We start from the raw sequence: 21182 nt of genomic DNA, 5'->3' as shown, positions 1-21182 counted from the left end.
GCAGTGGTAGTCCATACTTGAGTCCCAGCATTTGGAAGGTGAAGGTGGTGTGGGGCAGGGGAGGAATTAGAGATTTAAGTTCAAGGTTGAGAACATGGCTCAGTCAGTGACGTGCTTGCTGTGTGAGCATGGAGACCCAAGCACAGACCCCAGCACTCCTGAGAAAGTTGGGAGCAGCCTGGAGTTCCAGCACAAGGAGACAAAGACGAGACGATCCAGGGGGCTCACCGTCCCACCAGTCTAGACGGTTGCTGAGCCCCAGGTCAACCAATGAGAGACCTTGTTTTAAAACATGAGGTACAGAGTGACCAAAGAAGACACCTGACTTTGACCTCTTGCCACCAGCAGCACACATAGATTGGTGTACACACTTGTACATGCGCAAAATAGAAGTTTAAGGTCAACTGCTACATAGTGAGTTTGAGGCTAGCCTGGGCTACATGTAAAAACAATATACTATTAAGAATACGTGAGGGGGCTGAAGAGATGGCTCAGGGGTTAAGAGCACTGACTGTTCTTCCAGAGGTCCTGAGTTCAATTCCCATCAACCACATGGTGGCTCACAACCATCTGCAATGTCCCAGTGCCCCCTTCTGGCATGTCTGAAAACAGCGACAGTGTACTCACATACATAAAATAAATAAATCTTAAAGAAAAATAAAAAGTGTGTGAAGGTTGGGTGTGATGGCCCATGCATTTTAGCAGCAGAGGTAGGAGATCTCTGAGCTCCAGGCCAGCTGGTGCTACATAGTGAGACTGTCTGAAAGAGTATGTGAGAGGTGGAGATGTGGACCAGGTGGCACGTAGGCCTGCTGACCCAAATACAGTCCTGGAGCCATGGAAAAGCTGAAGGAGAGGACTGACACGGAAAGTTGTCCCCTGACCACCCATGCCCATGCACACGTGTCCCATACATGCCACACACAGGCCCACACATATGCACCATATATACACATTACACACACTCATACCCACACATACACAAACTACACACCACACACACACACGATCACAGATACACATCACACACACTTAAGCCCACACATATACATCACACACACACACACACATGCATGCACAAAGTTAATTATTAAAAAAAATTCAGTCTGGTTATGGTAGCACACACCTATAATCCCACCTCTAGGGAGGCAAAGGCAGGCAGATCTCTTGGAGTTCAAACAGCCTATTCTACATAATAAGTTCAACACAGCCATGGATACATAGTGAGATTGTTTCCAAGAAACATTTTTTCCACCATGTATTAGAAAAACAAAAGAAGGTCTAGAGAGAAGACTCAGCAGCCAGGAGCACTGTTGCTCTGCGGAGGACCTGGCTTTGGCTCCCAGGACCCAATGGTGGTTCACAACCACCCACAATTCCAGTCCTAGGGGATCAGATGCCCTCTTTGGAGCTCTGTGGGTCCTAGGCATTGATGGAGGCGAAACACTCATAAAGTAAGATAAAAAGAAAGAAAGGTAAAAGAATATGAGAGTTGGGCCTGGCTGTGCATGTCTATAATCCCAGCACTGGGGTTGTAGGAGGTAGAATTAGGAGACTCAAGAGTTCAAGGCTAGCCCAGCAAGGTAGAGGCCAGTCTGAGCTACATGAGATCCTGTCTGAAAACAAAAATAAAGAAAAGAAAAAGAATAAAGTTGAAATCTCTGTCTAGTACCGAGGTTAACTTGCTTATTGCTATGCATTTATTTCTGCCTTAAATGGAGTATTTGTTTGGATGTTTCAGGATTTATATTTATACCTTTTGGTGCACAATTGTGTGTGTGTGTGTGTGTGTGTGTGTGTGTGTGTGTGTGTGTGTGAGAGAGAGAGAGAGAGAGAGAGAGAGAGAGAGCTTCTGGAATTACAGACAGTTGTGAGCTGCTGTGTGGAATTGGACCTATGTCCTCCAGAAGAACATCCAGTGCTCTTAACGACTGAGCCATCCCTCCAGCCCGTGTTCACTTATTCCATTCAACCATGTGATGTTCTGTCTTCTAGGAATACAATTATGCGGGAGCTTGCCCCCCAGTTCCAGATACCATGGTCCATCCCCACAGAAGCCGAGGACATTCCCATTGTCCCTACCACATCCGGCACGATGTAAGCAAAAGTTAAAATACATAGTGACCTGCATAAAATTTGGGATTCCTTTAAGCCAGGCCAGTTCTTTCGTGCCCTTGGCTGTAAGCAGTAGAGCCTAGAGCTTTGGTTAAGGTCCTTTAACTCCATTACTGCATCTCGCCTCAGATCCCTGTTCCTCAGTTCTCTGATGTCTCAGGTAGAATGTGACGCTAGGAGGTAGGTTGGGGTTTGGGGTGGGAGAGTGGCTCTGACACTCCTGATCTTAGGATGGAACTCCGTTGTGTTATTGCAATCATCCGTCACGGAGACAGAACCCCAAAGCAGAAGATGAAGATGGAGGTGACACACCCGAGGTAGGGAGGATGTCCCAGTTCAGATGGAGAGTTATTTGGAGAGAAAATGGGTGGAGCACACTGCCCAGAAGGGCTTATTTCTCTGTTTACTTCTTCAGGTTTTTTGCTCTATTTGAAAAACATGGTGGATATAAGACGGGAAAATTAAAACTTAAGCGGCCGGAGCAGCTCCAGGTAAGGTGGAGCTCTGGTCAGAAGCCCTAGTGTAAGAAGAAAGAGAAGGTATAGGATTGATGAGGGGTGACCCTACGACACCCCCTGCGGTCTCCTCTAGGAGGTGCTGGACATTACAAGGCTGCTGTTGGCTGAGCTGGAGAAGGAACCAGGAGCTGAGATTGAGGAGAAGACTGGAAAGCTTGAGCAGCTGAAGTCCGTGCTGGAGATGTGAGAGGGGACCGCAGAGGGGTTGTAGTAGCGGCGGCCACCTAACGTGAGCTGAGGTACCGGGCAGAGAGTAACCTGCGGCTGCTCCCTACAGGTATGGCCACTTCTCAGGTATTAATCGGAAGGTGCAGTTGACCTACTACCCCCACGGAGTGAAAGCGTCGAACGAGGCACAAGGTGAGCACTCGTTCAGCCGTCATCACCGTCGAGCTCTTCCTCCTCATCCCCTCCCTCCTCCTCCTCTCTCTCCTCTTCTTCCTCTCCTTTTCTCCGCACTCCTCCTCATCCTTTTCTCTTTAAATTTTTTAAATCACATTTGTTTATTCAGGGGTGGGATGGGACACGGATGCCACTGAGCAGTGTGTGTGTGAGGAGGGTCAGTTCTTTCTTTCTTCTATGTTGTCCTGGAGATGGAGCTTGTGGGTTAAGCTTGGTGGCAATGCCTTGACATCTGAGCTATCTCACCAGGTTTTTTTTTTTGTTTTGTTTTTTGTTTTTGTTTGTTTGTTTGTTTTTTGTTTTGTTTTTTTTAAGGATAGAATCTTGCTATGTAACCCAGGCTGTCCTCAAATTCCCAGCAGTCCTCCTGCCTTAGTCTCCTAAGAGCTAGGATTACAGGCAATTGTCCCCATAGCTGGGGTTCAGATCTTTTATTCTTGATCTCATGGGTAGTCTCTGCACTTACCCATGTTCTTGTCTGAAGCCGGAATGTTTGTGTGTTCCCACCATTCTCCTTAGAGAAGGCTTACTCACTGAGCCTCCTTCCCTCAGATCTGCAGAGAGAGCCACTGGCACCATCTCTCTTACTGGTGCTGAAGTGGGGTGGAGAGCTGACACCTGATGGCCGTGTTCAGGCCGAGGAGCTGGGGCGAGCTTTCCGTTGCATGTATCCTGGAGGCCAGGGTAGGTCTTGGAGAGCGAAACCCAGCAAGGCTGGGATAAGATAGAGTGGGATGGGGGAGGGGCTGCGACGGGGCAGGGGTGGGGTGCAGTTGAGGCAGGGGTGGGGTGCAGTTGAGGGAGTAACTGCCATGAGGGTACCAAAGGGGAACTGATATTTGTAACAGTCCACGCGTGGAATCCTCCTGTGCTCCAGGTGACTATGCTGGCTTCCCCGGATGTGGGCTGCTTCGGCTCCATAGCACTTTCCGTCATGACCTCAAGATCTACGCCTCTGACGAGGGTCGTGTCCAGATGACTGCTGCTGCATTTGCAAAGGTAAACCCTACAGTTCTTCCATGGCCCCAGTGTCTGTAGGTAGAGAAACAGAGATGGGAGGCTACATGGGAAATGTAAAGTGCTGGTACGCTAGTTCAGAGAGACTTGTTTCCATCCCCATTCTGTCCTCCTGAGAATGGTGGGTCGGCCTCTTCCGGCCAGCTCTCCACTCCGGGTCTGCGGCTCTCTAGGCTGGGACGGCTGCAGGAAGAGGAGCTAACAGACCTGTGCTTCCCTTCCAGGGCCTCCTAGCTCTAGAAGGGGAGCTTACACCCATTTTGGTGCAAATGGTGAAGAGTGCCAACATGAATGGCCTGCTGGACAGCGATGGGGACTCCCTGAGCAGCTGCCAGCACCGCGTCAAGGCTCGGCTGCACCACATTTTGCAGCAGGATGCACCCTTTGGCCCTGAGGACTATGACCAGGTCACTCTCCTCCTCTCCGTGCCCCAACTACATTGCAGCCCAATTCCTAAAATTCTAAATAATAGTACCTACTATACGCCACTCTTTTAGGGTATTTATGTATAGTATTTTGTTTAATCCTCACAGCAACCCTTTGGGGTAAATTCACATCAAGTTTTCATTATCTACAAATTCAAAAATGAAAAGTATTTTATAAGTTTGGCATCCAAGTTCATTTGGCAGTAACCTATCACAAGACTATTTAGAAACCTTATTTATCATACTCAGTGTAAATATCATACATTTTATTACATAAATATTAATGTATTTTGAGTGTGCCCTAGGCCTTGCTAGAGGTATCATATGTCATGTGGCTTATGCACTGTTTTACATCTTATAATCTTAAAAAAAAATACTTAGTTCTGAAACAGCTGACCTTGGGTTTTGGGATTGAAGGAATGTTTCAGTGATCGATGTAAAAACTTCCTCTGGGATTACGACCTAGAACAACCAGTTTATTGCCTCTCAGTCTTGGGCTCAGCTGGCCTTAGTGAGGCTTTTCTAAAGTTCTGGTCCAGTGTTGACTGGGGCTACAATAGTCTGCAGGCTTGACTGCTCTCTGAGGTGGCTGGCTCTCTTCTTCATATTCTCTCTACCATTTCAGGGCCCATTCTCTTCAAAGGTTGTTTGTTCATTTGATATGTCTATCTCAATTTTCCAAGGTGAAGCTTAGGATTTACCCAAAGCAGCTTTTCTATCTCTCCTTTTCTTCCTCTTCCTCCTTCTCTTCCTCCTCCTTCTCTTCCTCTTCCTCCTCTTCTTTTTCTTCTTTCTTTTTTGAAGCAAGATATTGCTACAGAGCCCAGATTGGTCTTGAACTTACAGTGACTCTCCTGCCCAGAATTAGCACTATACATGCATATCATTTTATACTGGTGAAGCAGTCACATGGCCAACCGTGTTTCATAGAGAGGGAGAGAGATAAAGAATTAATGACCTCCTTTAATCTGCCTGGGGAACTGTGAGAACTGCCCTACCCCTCTCCCATCTTTACAGAGGAGGAAGTGTAGGTTCTGAAGAACTTAGGCAACCCTCTCAGGATGATGTAGGAGCCTCTGGTTGCTCAGTAGTGTGGTCCACGCTGCCTATAGTGATGATCACAGAGCCTCATTGCCGTGCCCGTGAAGCCTTCTTTTGTCCTGGGTATCTAGGCTGTACTTGATAGGGTAGTGGCTTTTACTTCCCACACTTCATTTTGATAGATTCAAAACAAATCTTTTTTTTTATATACACTTTTTTAAGTGTGTATAAATTTTTGTGTAAATGAGTTGCCTGCATGTATGTATGCGGACCACATTTATGCAGTGCTCATAATGGTCAGAAGAGGACGCCAGATTCCCTGAAACTGGATTTACAGACAGTTGTGAGCTGCCGTGTAGGTACTGAAGACCAAACTCAGGCTCTCTAGAAAAGCAGGAACATTCTTAACAGTGGACTTACCTCTCTGTCCCTTGGATAGGTTCTTGAGTGACTTACTAAGGGGCAGTTGCCCAGATAGTATTGACTTTTAAATAAAAAATCCAGGGCAGCTCTCCCTTTCTCTATGCTTCCTTTTGCTAGTAAGAATGAAACTTGTGTGGCCTTAGCTAGAACTCATTATTACGTATACAATCTTCTTTCTCCTTCTCCATTTCTATTCTCTTTTAATATTTTTAAAGGATTTATTTACTTATTGTATGTGTACAAGTGCTCTCTCTGTATCTGCATGTATGCCTATAAGACAGAAGAGGGCATCAGATCTCATTACAGATGGTTGTGAGCCTCCATGTGGTTGCTGGGATTTGAACTCAGAACCTCTGGAGGAGCAGGCAGTGCTCTTAGTCACTGAACCATCTCTCCAGCCCTTGTTTTAATATTTTATTCCTGTTATTAAGTGTATATATACATGTGCTTGTGCACTTGAGTCAGAGGCAGGGTAGATCTCTGTGAATTTGAGGCCAGCCTTCAACATAGTAAGTTCCAGGCCAGTCAAGACTACATAGTGAGATCTTGTCTCAAAAACAAAATGAACAAACAAAAAAAATCCCCACACCCTTGAGCTGGAATCAGGTTAGCAGCAGCAGCAGCTATGCTATAAGTCACAGCAAGGCAGCCTTCTCTGTTTCTCATCAGAACATTCTACAGAGATTGTAAGGAATCTGGAGTCACCTTCATTTCCCAGCATTCCCAAGCATATGTTATCCTCTCCTAGTAAAGTACAAGTATGCTTCAATTTCTCTAGACTCAGAAACTTAAAGACGGGTCTCTCTAGATGATTGCTTGTCTGAGCAGTCTCTCCATCTGAAGTCCTGGAGCTGCCGGGGTGCCTGGGAACATAGGAGCCCTCTGAAATGAGCCAGCGGGCTGGTCCGCATTGCAGCCAGTTTCTTTGTACTAAGCCAAAGTCTGAGGATTGCCACTGAGCCCATGCTTGTTAACTGTGTCCCTCACAGCTGGCTCCAACTGGAAGTACTTCTCTGCTCAACTCCATGTCTGTAATCCAGAATCCTGTGAAAGTCTGTGATCAGGTATTTGCCCTGATTGAAAACCTTACCCACCAGATTCGAGAACGGATGCAGGACCCCAGCTCTGTAGGTTGGTATGAATACTACTGATTGCCCTCTTAAGTCTTAGGTGTGGACACAATTCTCACGCATTCCGATCCCTCTGGTTCTACACCAGAGTTGTTGGGGTCTTTTGTTGGAAGTCAAATCCAGCTCTTTTTTTACTGTGTGCCTTCTCAGACCTGCAGCTCTACCACAGTGAGACACTGGAGCTAATGCTACAGCGTTGGAGCAAACTAGAGCGTGACTTTCGACAAAAGAGCGGGCGCTATGATATCAGTAAGATCCCGGATATCTATGACTGTGTCAAGTATGATGTACAACACAATGGGAGTCTGGGACTTCAAGGCACAGCCGAGTTGCTACGTCTTTCAAAAGCTCTGGCCGATGTGGTCATTCCCCAGGTGTGTCTTGTATAAGGGATCTAGTGTGGTGGGAATAATGAGAGGAAAGGAAAGAAAAAACTAGAAAGGAAGCTTGGAGAAGGAGCTGAGTGCCTAAGAGTTCCCAGGGCTTGTCTGGCTCTGGGTGGATATCAAGACTGACTGAGGAAGCTTCTGGAGGGGATGTGACAGACAGGAGGCACTCCAGACCTGAAGGCAATAGGTGTCACCAAGCTTCTCATTCCTGTGACCCATAGGAGTATGGGATCAGTAGAGAGGAGAAAGTGGAGATTGCTGTGGGCTTCTGTCTTCCACTGCTGCGGAAAATCCTACTTGACCTTCAGAGAACTCACGAGGATGAGTCTGTCAACAAGCTGCATCCCCTGTGAGGGAGGGCGGGAGGAAGGGAGGCTGGGAGGAGGCAGGAGGGAGGGCAGGAAGATGGGAGGACTCGTAGGGAGCCCTGGGGAGGTGGGGTCAAAGCTGAGATAGGTGGGGGAGGCAAGGAGAAGAAAGGATCTGAGATGGAGAAGAGAGAAGTCTTTGGGTGGGAGGAAGGAGTTTTCAGAAGGCAGGGAGAGGGTTATCTGACTGTCTGGTTCACCTTCCACATCAGGTACTCTCGTGGAGTTCTCTCCCCAGGCCGCCATGTTAGAACCCGGCTCTATTTCACCAGTGAGAGTCACGTTCACTCCCTACTCAGTGTCTTCCGCTATGGGGGACTTCTTGATGTAAGCATCCTCCTTCTTTAGACATGCGAGTGGTTTGTTTGTCTATTTGCATGTAAGTTTTGTTTGTTAGATTTTCTCTAGCAATCATGGGCTGTCTTTCCTGTGATCTTTTCTCTTGGGAACTTTTGTCTTTCTCCTCCATTCCCCGCCCACTCCTCTGACTTGTCCTTGGGCCTGGCTTACTTTTGTTTGTGTTTGGTAGGAGACCCAGGATGCACAGTGGCAGCGAGCTTTGGCTTATCTTAGTGCCATCTCAGAGCTCAACTACATGACCCAGATTGTTATCATGCTTTATGAGGACAACACTCGGGTGAGGAGCAAGCGGGTGGGGTGAGGAAACGGCCCTTCTTTCTACTTCCATTGAAAAGCAACTTTTTTTTTTAAACATTTAGTGTGTGTGCATGTGTGTGTATGTGCGTGCATGCAGGTGTGTGCAGGCACGCACATGCTACTAAGTATGTATAGAGATCAGAGAACAACTTGCAGGAGTTGACTCTCTTCTTCACTGCCTGGTTCCTTGGGATCGAACTCATACAACTAATCGTAATGACAAACACCTTTACTTGCTGAGATACCCCACAAAAAGATTTGGCCCACAAAAAGTTATTTATTCTTAGATATTTATGAACCGTGGGCAGTCATTTTTCTTCTACTGCATATCTGTTGCTCTCTTTGCAGTGCAATAAGTTTGGTTATCATCTTAAAATAAAGAATTTGTGTTGAATAGTGGTAGCATATGCTTTTAATCCCAGCACTTAGGAGGCAAAGGCAGGCAGATGTCTGAGTTCAAGGCTAGCCTGGTCTACAGAGTGAGTTCTAAGACAGCCAGGGATAAACAGAGATACCCTGTTTCAAAAACCAAAGCAACAAAATAGGAATTTATAGACTCCAGCTAGATTCAGTGTGTAGGTGCCACATGGCACAGAGCATCTAGAAGGGGCCTGCTGAGACTCAGAGCATCTAGAAGGGACCTGCTGGGACTCAGAGCATCTAGAAGGGGCCTGCTGGGACCCAGAGCATCTAGAAGGGACCTGCTGGGACTCAGAGCTTCTAGAAGGGGCCTGCTGGGACTCAGAGCATCTAGAAGGGACCTACTGGGACTCAGAGAATCTAGAAGGGGCCTGCTGGGACTCAGAGCATCTAGAAGGGTCCTGCTGGGACTCAGAGCTTCTAGAAGGGGCCTGCTGGGACTCAGAGCTTCTAGAAGGGGCCTGCTGGAACTCAGAGCTTCTAGAAGGGGCCTGCTGGGACCCAGAGCATCTAGAAGGGACCTGCTGGGACTCAGAGCTTCTAGAAGGGGCCTGCTGGGACTCAGAGCATCTAGAAGGGACCTACTGGGACTCAGAGAATCTAGAAGGGGCCTGCTGGGACTCAGAGCATCTAGAAGGGTCCTGCTGGGACTCAGAGCTTCTAGAAGGGGCCTGCTGGGACTCAGAGCTTCTAGAAGGGGCCTGCTGGAACTCAGAGCTTCTAGAAAGGGCCTGCTGGGACTCAGAGCTTCTAGAAGGGGCCTGCTGGGACTCAGAGCTTCTAGAAGGGGCCTGCTGGGACTCAGAGCTTCTAGAAGGGGCCTGCTGGGACTCAGAGCTTCTAGAAGGGGCCTGCTGGGACTCAGAGCTTCTAGAAGGGGCCTGCTGGGACTCAGAGCTTCTAGAAGGGGCCTGCTGGGACTCAGAGCTTCTAGAAGGGGCCTGCTGGGACTCAGAGCATCTAGAAGGGGCCTACTGGGACTCAGAGCATCTAGAAGGGACCTGCTGGGACTCAGCTTCTAGAAGGGGCCTACTGGGACTCAGAGCATCTAGAAGGGGCCTGCTGGGACTCAGCTTCTAGAAGGGGCCTGCTGGGACTCAGCTTCTAGAAGGGGCCTGCTGGGACTCAGCTTCTAGAAGGGGCCTGCTGGGACTCCAAGCATCTAGAAGGGACTTGCTGGGACTCAGAGCATCTAGAAGGGACCTGCTGGGACTCAGCATCTAGAAGGGGCCTGCTGGGACTCAGAGCTTCTAGAAGGGGCCTGCTGGGACTCAGAGCATCTAGAAGGGGCCTGCTGGGACTCAGAGCATCTAGAAGGGGCCTGCTGGGACTCAGAGCATCTAGAAGGGGCCTGCTGGGACTCAGAGCATCTAGAAGGGGCCTGCTGGGACTCAGAGCATCTAGAAGGGGCCTGCTGGGACTCAGAGCTTCTAGAAGGGACCTGCTGGGACTCAAGCATCTAGAAGGGGCCTGCTGGGACTCAGAGCTTCTAGAAGGGGCCTGCTGGGACACAGAGCATCTAGAAGGGGCCTGCTGGGACTCAGAGCATCTAGAAGGGGCCTGCTGGGACACAGAGCATCTAGAAGAGGTCTGCTGGGACTCAGCATCTAGAAGGGGCCTGCTGGGACTCAGAGCATCTGGAGCATCTCAGAGCATCTGCTGGGACAGAATCCATGGTCAGGGATGATGCTGAACAAGAGCAATAACCTAGAACTCAGCTGTGGGATCTGGAAGAGTATGGAATGTGGGACAGTGTTTTATGAGTCTTGTTTCTGCTGGCATCTCTAATGTGTGTGTGTGTGTGTGTGTGTGTGTGTGTGTGTGTGTGTACATATGCATATACACACATGCCTTCTGTGTCAGTCTTAGCAAAGACATCTCTAAAGTTCTGCTGTGTGTACCATAGCTAACTGTTATTGGGAGAGATGGAAGGGAAGGATCGTAGAATTGGAGGTGAGGCACGAGCTACTGTAAAAGATCAGCCACAGACTGAGGACAACACTCTGAAACCTCAGTCCTTGTAAGGTTGTATCCTTTTGAGTTCCTCTCTGTTGCCCCCACCTCATCTTCTGTCACCACACCCAGATTCTTCCAATTACCCTTCATATGGTGATGCCTTATAGGACCCCTTGTCAGAGGAGCGGTTCCATGTGGAGCTACATTTCAGCCCTGGAGTGAAAGGAGTTGAGGAAGGCAGTGCCCCAGCTGGCTGTGGATTCCGTCCAGCCTCTTCTGAGGTGGGTTGGAGGCTGGGATTTAGGACTATAGGGACCAGGTGGTGGGAAACTAGAAAGAAATCCAGGGTGGCTTAAAACAGTTGAGGATTTGATATCTGGAAGACAGAAATCATCAATGCCTCTTCATTTGTTAAACAGAATGAGGAGATGAAAGCAGATCCAGGCAGCATAGAGAACCTGTGCCCTGGGAAGACGGCAGATGAGCCAGATCGGGCACTGCAGACCTCACCCCAACCTGTGGAGGGCACTGGCCTCCCGAGGAGATCACCCCTCATTCGGAATCGAAAAGCTGGCTCCATGGAGGTAATGACATGGACAAGACCACGATAGGGGACAAATGCTCACAGGAGAACAGCCATATTTCTTCTCAATCTTCCTGAGACCCAAAACAGAATCCCCTAGGAGTGCTTTTATGTTTGCCTAATATAACTTCTTCCATAGCTGGTTCCCAGTAGAACTTCTTTAAGCTGGTTACTACTTGTGATAAAGAATTGCCAGTGAGTGGTACCTATGAGAAAAGGATTTTAAGATAAAGTACAGACAGTATGAAGTGTGGCTGACATCATTGCTTGATACCCAGAAACTGTATGGCCTTGTCCAGGTAGCTTCTTGAGCATCATGTGTTTCTCCATCTGTACAGTATGAGTAGTGTCTACCTTATAGATGATTAAAGTAACTATAGTAACCATGAGATTGATATTAGAGGCCAGGCACTTTCCTTCCATTTGTCCCAGGCATGAGAAGGTTTCTGGCACTTTACTGCCACTAGACTCATATGTAGTGACACGTCAGAAGGGCAATTGATCGTCTAGAGTTCTATGTCTCTCCTAATGAGGAAGTTTATCTGCCTATTCTGTTTTTCTATTTTTAGACTTTTCTCCAAATCCTACTTCTGGTTTTCTAATCCAAAGGACAGAACTTGTGTTGATACCATTGCATCTCTTTACTGCCCATAGGTTTTGTTTCATCTTTCTTGGTAACACCATCTCCTCTGGCTCAGTGATGCTTTCTTTAGTTTCCTCAGTGACATTCCTTTTGACACCATGACTTACTCCTGTCTCAGAGACTTTGCCTGATTTGGATGCTGCTCTGGACTCGTGGGTCCGTTCACCTGGCTCTTTACAGCTTCTGTCCTATGGGAACTGGTTTTCTGTTTTAGGGAAAAGAATCTATAATAAGCTTTTGTATGTTAATGCAAAGATTTAAATTTCAGATTTTGGAGAAACCACCACTATTTATTTTCTGATTCTTTTTGTTTTGGTTTGGTTTTGGTTTGGTTTTTGGGGGGGGGTTGTTTGTTTGTTTTTGTTTTTGTTTTTGTTTTTTTGAGACAGGGTTTCTCTATGTCACCCTGGCTGTCCTGGAATTTACTCTGTAGACTAGGCTAGCCTCGAACTCAGAAATTTGCCTGCCTCTGCCTCCCAAGTGCTGGGATTAAAGGCATGTGCCACCACCGCCCCACTATTTCTTATCTAGAGTCTTGTCCAGGTAGCTTCTCAAGCATCATGTGTTTCTCCATCTGTACAGTATAAGTAGTGTCTAACTTATAGATGATTAAAGTAACTATCCTTTATTTCTGGTTATTGTAGGTTGGGATTGATACTGTGAACGTGTAGTTTCTTTAGGTGATATGTGCCTTAGTTTCTCTCTGAGGTGCAGGTATAGCTTGTTATTCAGTTCTCTGAACTTGCTGTCACCCATGTGCAGTACATCAAATGGACAGGGTGATATGTAATTGTTTGTCTAGGGTTGTCCCTTTGTCTGTCATCTTATGTTAACACCGTGGACATAAACAAAGGAAAACTCTGTGTCATCCTTTCTCAGGCTTGCTGGGATTGTCTTCCTTCTGGAAGCTTCCTTGAGTATGATCACCTTTTTCTTTGTGGTATTGGGGATTAACTCTAGAGCCTTATGCATGCCAGGCAAATATTGTACTGAGCAGCATCAGAGCTCTATTATTTTTTAATTTAGAGACTGGGTCTTGCTAAGTTACCAAGGCTGGCTTTGAACTTACTCTGTAACACACACAGGTTTAGCTTGGTGATCGTCTTTTCTTAGCCTCACAGGGCAGAGCCACCAGAGTCATCTATGATTCTGTTGTAATCACAGTTCTTCCTTTGGGTTACTGGTCTGGTTAGATCCTGGCTCATTCAGGATGACCTCAGCCCACTCTGTGGTCACTCAGCCTTCACATATTAATCCTTTCTCTCCTTGCTCTGTAGGCATTGAACTGTCTTTTTCTCCTCAATGGCATCTTACCCTTCTTCCCTTGTCATCTCATATCTTTTGAACTGTTTTAGATTAAAACCTATGACCTTGGTAGCAGCTGTGTTAGCTGCCCATCTCTCCAGCACTCTAACTGGCTCTCTGCCCTGTGGGCACTGGGGCTTTGGGAACATGAGACTAAAGAAGTCTTGACCGGCTTTCCACCCGGTCTGATTGCAGGTCATGAACATGCAGTGCACGGGGAACCTGGACCTGCTCCCCTTGAGGGGACGGCGCCGCAGGAGGTCAGGAGACCTCCCCAGGCTTTCCCCAGCCATCGGCCTACAGCCCCGGGCTGTGTCCACCACGCACCTGGCTTCCTGCACACAGGTGTCTCTCTCTTCCTGTCTTGCCTTCCTTTTCTGCCTTCTGTCTTTGCTTTTCAGAATCTAGGAAAACTGGTTCATTGTCTAGGTGTGATATGCTTGGGGGTTGTGTGATTGGCTCTCATGGATATTTAAAAAAAAAACCAACCCAGTTTCATGTGTCCAGGAATAAGTTGGTTGGAGGGGAGAGCTTCTTGGCTTAAATAAGAAGCTAAGAGGGCAGGCCATACTTTATCTGTGGCTGAGTCACTGTGGTTGCCTTTCTGGGTCCTAGGAAGGAACAGGTAAGGTTGGAGAATCTTCTCTGCTGCGGATGACGGATACTTGGGTCATGGTTTCTCAGATTTTGGGTGGGGGTGGGAAGGTTTGGAGGATCAGTTTTAGCAATAGATGCACCTTCTAACATAGACTGACTTCCTGGATGGTTCAGCTCTGCACCGTCTTATTCTATTCCTCTTCCACCATGAAAATCCTTTGGCTCATCTAATCTTTTTGATATTGCTTGGCTTCATAGGGGCAAGAATTCAGAGCCTGGGTTCTATTTTTTGAGATGACAAAGTGATTGATTAACATAATGTCCTTTTTCTCCAGGTGCTGTCTGAAACTTCGTCTTCAAGACCGGGTGGCTACCGGCTGTTTTCGTCTTCACGGCCTCCAACAGAGGTGAAACAGAGCGGCCTGGGTAGGTTTTCCAGCATCTCTCACTGTGGTTGGAAAGGGCTGTCTGTTATCTAGAGTTTCATTGTGGGAAATCTTCATTACAGACCTGGGGCTGTCCCATTCAGTCAGGGACACTGTCAGATGTGGGCAGGGAGAGTGCCGTGGAGGAAGCCATAGTTAGATGTGAACATGTACCCCAGATAGCAGCTTTCATCCCAGAAAAGTGTTTGCCTTTTGGTTTTCCCCACCAGCCCCCATCTCCCCTGTGAAGGGTATTTTCCGGTCTCCTTTTCATTCCTTATCTGTCCCTCCAGTGTAGCCCAGACTTTAAGGGACCATGGAGGCCCTGGCCCTTCAGAGTTATCAATGACAGAGGTCTAACTAGAGGTACTTGTGATGCGCAGTTGTCATATGTTCATATGAGACCTTGTGCCATGTCTTCCTCTGAAACCTGGTTTTCAGTCCCTGCTTTTCTAATCCTGTAACTTTTTTCTTTCCTTCCGAAGCTTGAGGGACACAAATCTGAGATGGGTGTAGAGGCAGAGGCTTCTCTCGAGACTTTGAGGGAATGTCTGCTGATTTTTTTGAACCCTGGAAAGGGGTGGAGAACATCACTCAACCTTTCCTAAAGACACAGACTTGAGGAAACAGCAAGCCTCAGAGTGCACAGTGTTCTTTGGGAGGGATGGGCCTTGAGGCAGACTACCTCTGAACTAACTCAAGGTCAGACGTGGCCATGTGGGCTCTGAACTGGTTCTCCTGGCTCGTTTTTTTTTTTTTTTTTTTTTTTTTAAATATTGTCCTGATCTTTCAATTTAAATCCTCTAATTTTTCTGTTACTTTTATTCTTGCTACTTGATTTTTTGGTCCCTAAATGATTAACATTTAAAATAGAGGAGAGATGTTTTGGTAACTTGCCAAGATAAGTTTCAAAGGTTGATTGCCTTCTAGAATCCTGAAATAAGTTTTGCTAGCTGGGACATGAGGATTAAATTGACAGCTGTGTAGGTCTGTGATGTGGACACCCCAGGACACATGATCTTGTCCAGACACCAAGAAACAGAAAGACTAGATCTCAGGTAGGTTAGAAAGTAGATAGGGCTGGAAAGATGGCTCAGCAGTTAAGAGCACTGACTTCTCTTCCAGAGGTCCTGAGTTCAATTCCCAGCAACCATATGGTGGCTTACAACCATCTATAATGGGATCCGATATACTTTACTGGTGTCTGAAGACAGCTACAGTGTACTCATATAAATAAAAAAATAAATAAATCTTTAAAAAAGAAAAAGAAAGTAGATACATGTGCAAGCAGGAGTTATATCAAGAATCAGGCATAGGAGCCAGGCATGGTAGTGCACACTTCTAATCCTAGCACTCGGGAGGTTTGGGGGCAGAGGCAGGTAAATCTCTGGGAGTTTCAGGTCTGCTTGGTTTACATAATGAGTTCTAGACCAATTATGAATTTTAGGCCAGCCAGAACTGCATAGTGAGACTGTTTCTCAAACAAATAAAACAAACCAAAACCAATAAAGACGAACAATAGGAGGAGGGGAGGAGGGGGGAGGAGGAAAGCATACGGTATAGGAAGCTGGGAATACAGGACAGTGGCGTGCGCCGATAGGACTAAAGCTAGCTACATGGACAACATAGGGAGACTCCGATCTCAAAAACACACTGAGCAGGCAGAGCTAGGGACGCACAGACCTTGTGACAGATGGTGATGGTAAGACATAGACTTCCCTCTGAGGTATGCTGGCATGATTGTACTACAAAATTACTCAGTAGAGAAAGTAAATGCAGAACAGAGCTTGGCGTGGTCTAGGATAAAGCCAGCTAGCTACCTTGAGCGTCCTCTAAAGAAAAGCAGACATCTTGTGCAGTGTCACCTCTTCATTCTCAAGCCTGATTTGGCATGAAAGTTGGAAGCTGTTGCTGCAGAGAGGTTCCCGAATTCCAAGGTAGAAATTATTTTGCACCAAGCTTTCTGTTTTTCCTTATAGCTTTGAAATACTGGGACCCTGGTCTTCTTTGTAGGCTCAGGGGAAACCCTCTCCTCAGTCTGAATATAAATATGACCTCCCTGCTAAGCCTAGGGTCTTGGTTACAATGGATTTGGAAATAGAAGATCAAATCCTGGCCAGGCGGTGGTGGCACATGCCTGTAATCCCAGCACTTGGGAGGCAGAGGCAGGCACATGCCTGTAATCCCAGCACTCTGGGAGGCAGAGGCAGGCGGATTTCTGAGTTCAAGGCCAGCCTGGTCTACAGAGTGAATTTCAGGATAGCCAGGGCTATGCAGAGAAACCCTGTCTCGAAAAAAACAAATCAAAAAAAACAAAAAAAAAAAAACAAAAAAAAAAAAAACAAAGGAGGAGGAGGAGGAGGAGGAGGAGGAGAAGGAGAAGGAGAAGGAGAAGGAGGAGGAGGAGAAGAAGAAGAAGAAGAAGAAGAAGAAGAAGAAGAAGAAGAAGAAGAAGAAGAAGAAGAAGAAGAAGAAGAAGAAGAAGAAGAAGAAGAAGAAGGAGAAGAAGAAGAAGAAGATCAAATTCCAAGAATCTGAATGTCAGCCTTCTTTTTGTTTTTGTGTTTTGAGACAGGCTGGAAGGCTGGAGAAGTATGACAGGGAGTAACTCTACTCTCCATCACAATGAGGACAGTAACCGACCTGACTCATTCTTTTCAGAAGTTCATCAAGTTCCATTTGTCCCTCAGATTGGCACTACATAGCCATGACACTCACTCTGAAGACCAGGCTGGCCTCAAACTCACAGAGATCTGCCTGCCTCTACCTCCTGAGTCCTGGGATTAAAGGTGTGTGCTGCCACACCTGACTAATAAATAACAGTCTTATGACCTCCCCTGTCCTGGAAGGCTGGAGAAGTAGAACAGGGAGTAACTCTACTCTCCATCATAGTGGGGACAGTAACCGACCTGACTCATTCTTTTCAGAAGTTCATCAAGTTCCATTTGTCCCTCAGATTGGCACTTCTTTTTGCTTTCTTTCTTACACATGTAAGCAGCTGGTTTTGATCACAGGCTTTGCAAGATAATAAGCTTTTCAGAGCAGGAAAAAAAAAACAGTTTTTGTTGTTATTTCCTATTCAGTCTTAATAGGGTGCTTAGTACGTAACTGGCGTGCACACCCTATTTTATAAGCAACTGACTTTTCGTCTATCTTCTGATTTGTGTCCATCTTGATTTCAGAATCTATGCTGTTTCTCTGTGAAAAAAAAAACAACAAAAAACCAAAACCCAAAACAAAATCTCTCTTTTCTAACCAAACTCAGTTAGTCCTTGGAGTAAAGAGATCTAGATTCCTGCCCCCCATAGCTCCTGTACTGTGACCCTGAGCAAAGGTGACATGCCCTTTTGGATCTGTTTCTTTACCTAGTATATAAACTGAGAAAGTTACACTTGATGGTCTCTGAGTCCCTTTTGACTTTAAAAGTATAAAGCTCGTACTTGTAAGTGGGAAAATCCCTGGAGGATGGGGGTGTTAGATGAAGAACTTGGAATTGTATGCACATACCTAGAACCCTGCCTCTGGTTCAGTGAGAGCCTTTCCCTTTCAAACTTATAAGGAGCTAGACTTCTAGGTCTCTCAACTCTTCTGTCCAGAGTGAAGAACATCCAATTAAATTTAGGGAAATATGGGCCAGTGAGGTGGTTCAGCGATAGTGGAACTCACTTGCCGCCAAACTTGATGACCTGAGTTCAATCCCTAGGGCCTTCATGGTGGATGGAGAGGACTGGGAACAGCCAGTTGTCCTCTGACCTCCAGTACATGATGTGGTGTGCATTCATTTCCTCCTCCCACACAGCTTTTAAAAGTTTAGGGAGGCTCACCTATTCTTCATTAGAGAGCCACCTGGAAAGCACAGTCTACCTCAGTAGCTTTGAATACCTAATAAGACTAACCGTTTCTGTAGACTAACCTTTTGTCTCTGCCATGTAGATACTCTGGAGATGTGCTACTTTGCTTGCCTGATGTGGCTGTGGACAGTAGTGGCCACTCTGTGGTTACTTGGAGTAGCCGCTTCGTGTGGCGCTGAATGGCTGTGTGTGTCTTAATGTTGTACGGTGGAGTTGGGTGTTCCGAATGCTGCTCTGCGTGGCTACTAATGTGCTCCCGGCCTTGCAGGCTCACAGTGCACAGGGCTGTTCAGCACCACGGTGCTGGGCGGCTCCTCCAGTGCTCCGAATCTTCAGGACTACGCCCGCACCCATGGCAAAAAGCTCCCGCCTGCCAGCCTAAAACACCGAGATGGTATGTGGGTGGTTTTGGGGGGCAACTCTCTCTTTCTCTCTCTCTTTCTCTCTCTCTCTCTTTTTAAAAAACGTGTCCCTCAGCAAGCATAGAGCTCCAGAACTCTTCATGCTTAAGATGCACTGGCAGCAGCCTTATACCAAGCTTTCTTCATGGATAGTAACTGGGAGAAAGGGCCAGGACCCTCCGCTCCTCCATTTGCATTCCTTCCCACCATACAAATACTACTCAGTTACGCTTCCCCTTCATGATCTCCCACACAGCTGGCTGCATCAGCTTGTACTCTTTCCTGGATTCTGGCCTGTAGGGTGAGGACCAAGAGGACAACCCATGGTCAGGAGGAATGCAGCGGAGCCTTGGCTAAATTTCAGGGAATCAGGGTTAGGGATGTGGCGGTCACTCAGCTAAGGTGAAAAGGTCATGTGGAAGGACACTGGGGGAAGGGAGGGAAGTTTCTACACAGATTTTACTTCCACATGGTGAGGAGGAGAACATGGTGGTGAAATTAGGGTTGTTTGGTGGGACCATGCTGTGGTAGAAGTGACACCAACTGCTGAGAGATTACAGCAGAGTAAGTAAGCGAATGCTGTCAGGATCCAAGGGACGGGGATGGGACCAGATTACAAGTCGAGGTAAAGAGCCGAGTACACAGTGGGCAGGTTCCAAAGCCGAGGGCGGGCACAGGGCGGGTATAATCCCCGTGATGTCTTTTCTCCCCAGAGCTCTTGTTTGTCCCGGCCGTAAAACGATTTTCTGTGTCGTTTGCAAAGCATCCGACTAACGGTACGTTTGCTTCTGACTCAGCATCATTCCTCGTCCTCATGTCACCTCCAGACACTTCACCCTGAGTTCTGACACTGACTTTGCCTCTCCTTCCACTATATTGACACCCTGCTCTCTCTGAATGAGCCCCTCACTAAGTGTCCCTCCTGGGGCATTTCCCTTGTGACAGCCTTAGCCATGGCTATAAGCTGGATAGGCTAACCTATCCCTGTGGCAACTCAGGGTCTGATTTTCATAATCACCATCATCATCATTACATCACTTTTGTCAGCATCAGTACCAAAACATCAGTTATGACTCTCCCTTTCCTATCACATACCTGGCAAACTGTTTGCAGACAGACTAGGTTCTCCTTCTTAGATGAGAACAGCATTACCAAGCCTGGGCTCATTTCTTCTCTCCCTGCTATCTCAGTTTGTGTAATTTTGACCTTCCTAGTTTATTCTCCCGCTCTTTGGTGGGGTCCATGATGAGTGTATTCTTCTTTTGGCGCAACCCTACAGTGACTTATAAGAGCTTTGGCATTGGATATATAACTTTCCATCTCCATGTTCCTGTTTCCTGCCGTTTTGTGTAGTTGTGTGGCTCTTGTGTTCCTGACATCTGCTTCATGTTTTACTAACCTAGTACCTGAGCCTAGAGAATAGGGGCCCAGATTGTTTTGGGATAAAAGAAAAAGAAAAGAAAAAGGAAGGGAAGTATTAGGTAAGGAGGAAGAGTGTTCCTTGAGGGTTCTTTCCTTCGTTTCTGTTTCTTTTTCCTTTTGGCTGAATGGTTGGAGCTGGGAATTAAACCCAGGTATTTGTGTGTACTAGCTGCATGCTCTGCCAGTGAGCTAGGCCCCAGCTCGGAATCTTGAGTTTTTAGATCCCCAAGGCCAGATGTACCTTTGGCAACACCATCTCAGAGAAGCTGGAAATGAAGAGTTGAGATGAGAATCCTGGCAAAACTTAGGAAGGAGTAACTGTGTGAGTAAAGAAGAAGCGGGTCTGTGGGCCCTGCACCCTGAGGGGGCAGAGCAAGAGCGCCTAAGACAGACACGCTCCCCACTGAGCTTTGATTTTTATATCCTTAGGTGGTTTTTTTTTTTCTTTATGTCTTATCTTGTCCCCAAGTCAATCCAGTTTTATTAGATGTGATTTTCTTCTGTTTGAGAGCTGGGACTCAAACAGAAGATTACTCTGATTTCCTGAATCCATGCCCACCAGCTGCCTTACCAGTGGCAGGTGTTAGATTTTAGCCTGGCAAGATCATGCCTACCCTCTAGCACTGCTGAAGTCTCACCCTAGGTTGGTGACCCTAAATTTATTCAGTTCGTCTCTACCTCCAGACTCGCTCTTCTGCCTATGGCTGAAGTCTCCATTGATAGTGACAGAACTGTGCTAACTCATATAGCCTCACATAGCACAGTCATCACAGAGGAGAACTTTATGCCTAACCCCAAGCCTGGGACTTGGACTTAAGAGTACCTACAGTACCAGGAGCTTGGGAGTGTGAAGTAAGAGCTAAATCACATATCTCCTAGTTTATTAGGCACCATAAGAAAAGATCCAAATTCATAAAACAAATCCTCAAACCTATATCTCCACTTCTCTGAAGCCTTGGTTGGCTGACTCGGCAGCTGAAGAAACAAGAATTAATTTTTCCATAAGAACAGAAAGGAAGAAAGACCTGGATAATTCAGTATAGTGCAGGAGAGCAGCCCAAGGTCGCCGACAGCCTTGCACATGTCCTCAGGGT

General features: G+C 46.9%; 1 protein-coding gene across 16 annotated transcripts in view; it reads left to right on the top strand.

The window, feature by feature from the left end:
• Positions 1 to 21182, top strand: part of Ppip5k1 (diphosphoinositol pentakisphosphate kinase 1) — a 44948-nt gene that overhangs the window by 9747 nt on the left and 14019 nt on the right. For 3 of the 16 annotated variants that reach the window (XM_052183386.1, XM_052183380.1, XM_052183381.1), the window contains exons 11-29: positions 1996 to 2097; positions 2346 to 2432; positions 2531 to 2606; positions 2707 to 2816; positions 2911 to 2993; positions 3588 to 3719; positions 3913 to 4034; positions 4277 to 4459; positions 6931 to 7072; positions 7222 to 7445; positions 7682 to 7809; positions 8041 to 8155; positions 8358 to 8465; positions 11029 to 11142; positions 11281 to 11445; positions 13588 to 13737; positions 14325 to 14415; positions 18534 to 18659; positions 19380 to 19442. In XM_052183386.1, the coding sequence (XP_052039346.1) occupies positions 1996 to 2097; positions 2346 to 2432; positions 2531 to 2606; positions 2707 to 2816; positions 2911 to 2993; positions 3588 to 3719; positions 3913 to 4034; positions 4277 to 4459; positions 6931 to 7072; positions 7222 to 7445; positions 7682 to 7809; positions 8041 to 8155; positions 8358 to 8465; positions 11029 to 11142; positions 11281 to 11445; positions 13588 to 13737; positions 14325 to 14415; positions 18534 to 18659; positions 19380 to 19442 (2321 nt within the window). The remainder of the gene's footprint in view (positions 1 to 1995; positions 2098 to 2345; positions 2433 to 2530; positions 2607 to 2706; positions 2817 to 2910; positions 2994 to 3587; positions 3720 to 3912; positions 4035 to 4276; positions 4460 to 6930; positions 7073 to 7221; positions 7446 to 7681; positions 7810 to 8040; positions 8156 to 8357; positions 8466 to 11028; positions 11143 to 11280; positions 11446 to 13587; positions 13738 to 14324; positions 14416 to 18533; positions 18660 to 19379; positions 19443 to 21182) is intronic. The other 13 variants (XM_052183387.1, XM_052183395.1, XM_052183392.1 and 10 more) reach the window with 10 other exon arrangements.

The sequence above is a fragment of the Apodemus sylvaticus genome, chromosome 5, assembly GCF_947179515.1.
Source record: "Apodemus sylvaticus chromosome 5, mApoSyl1.1, whole genome shotgun sequence".
Taxonomy (NCBI): Eukaryota; Metazoa; Chordata; class Mammalia; order Rodentia; family Muridae; genus Apodemus; species Apodemus sylvaticus.
The sequence above is the reverse complement of the archived record's forward strand: the minus strand, read 5'-3'. Positions and strand labels throughout refer to the sequence as shown.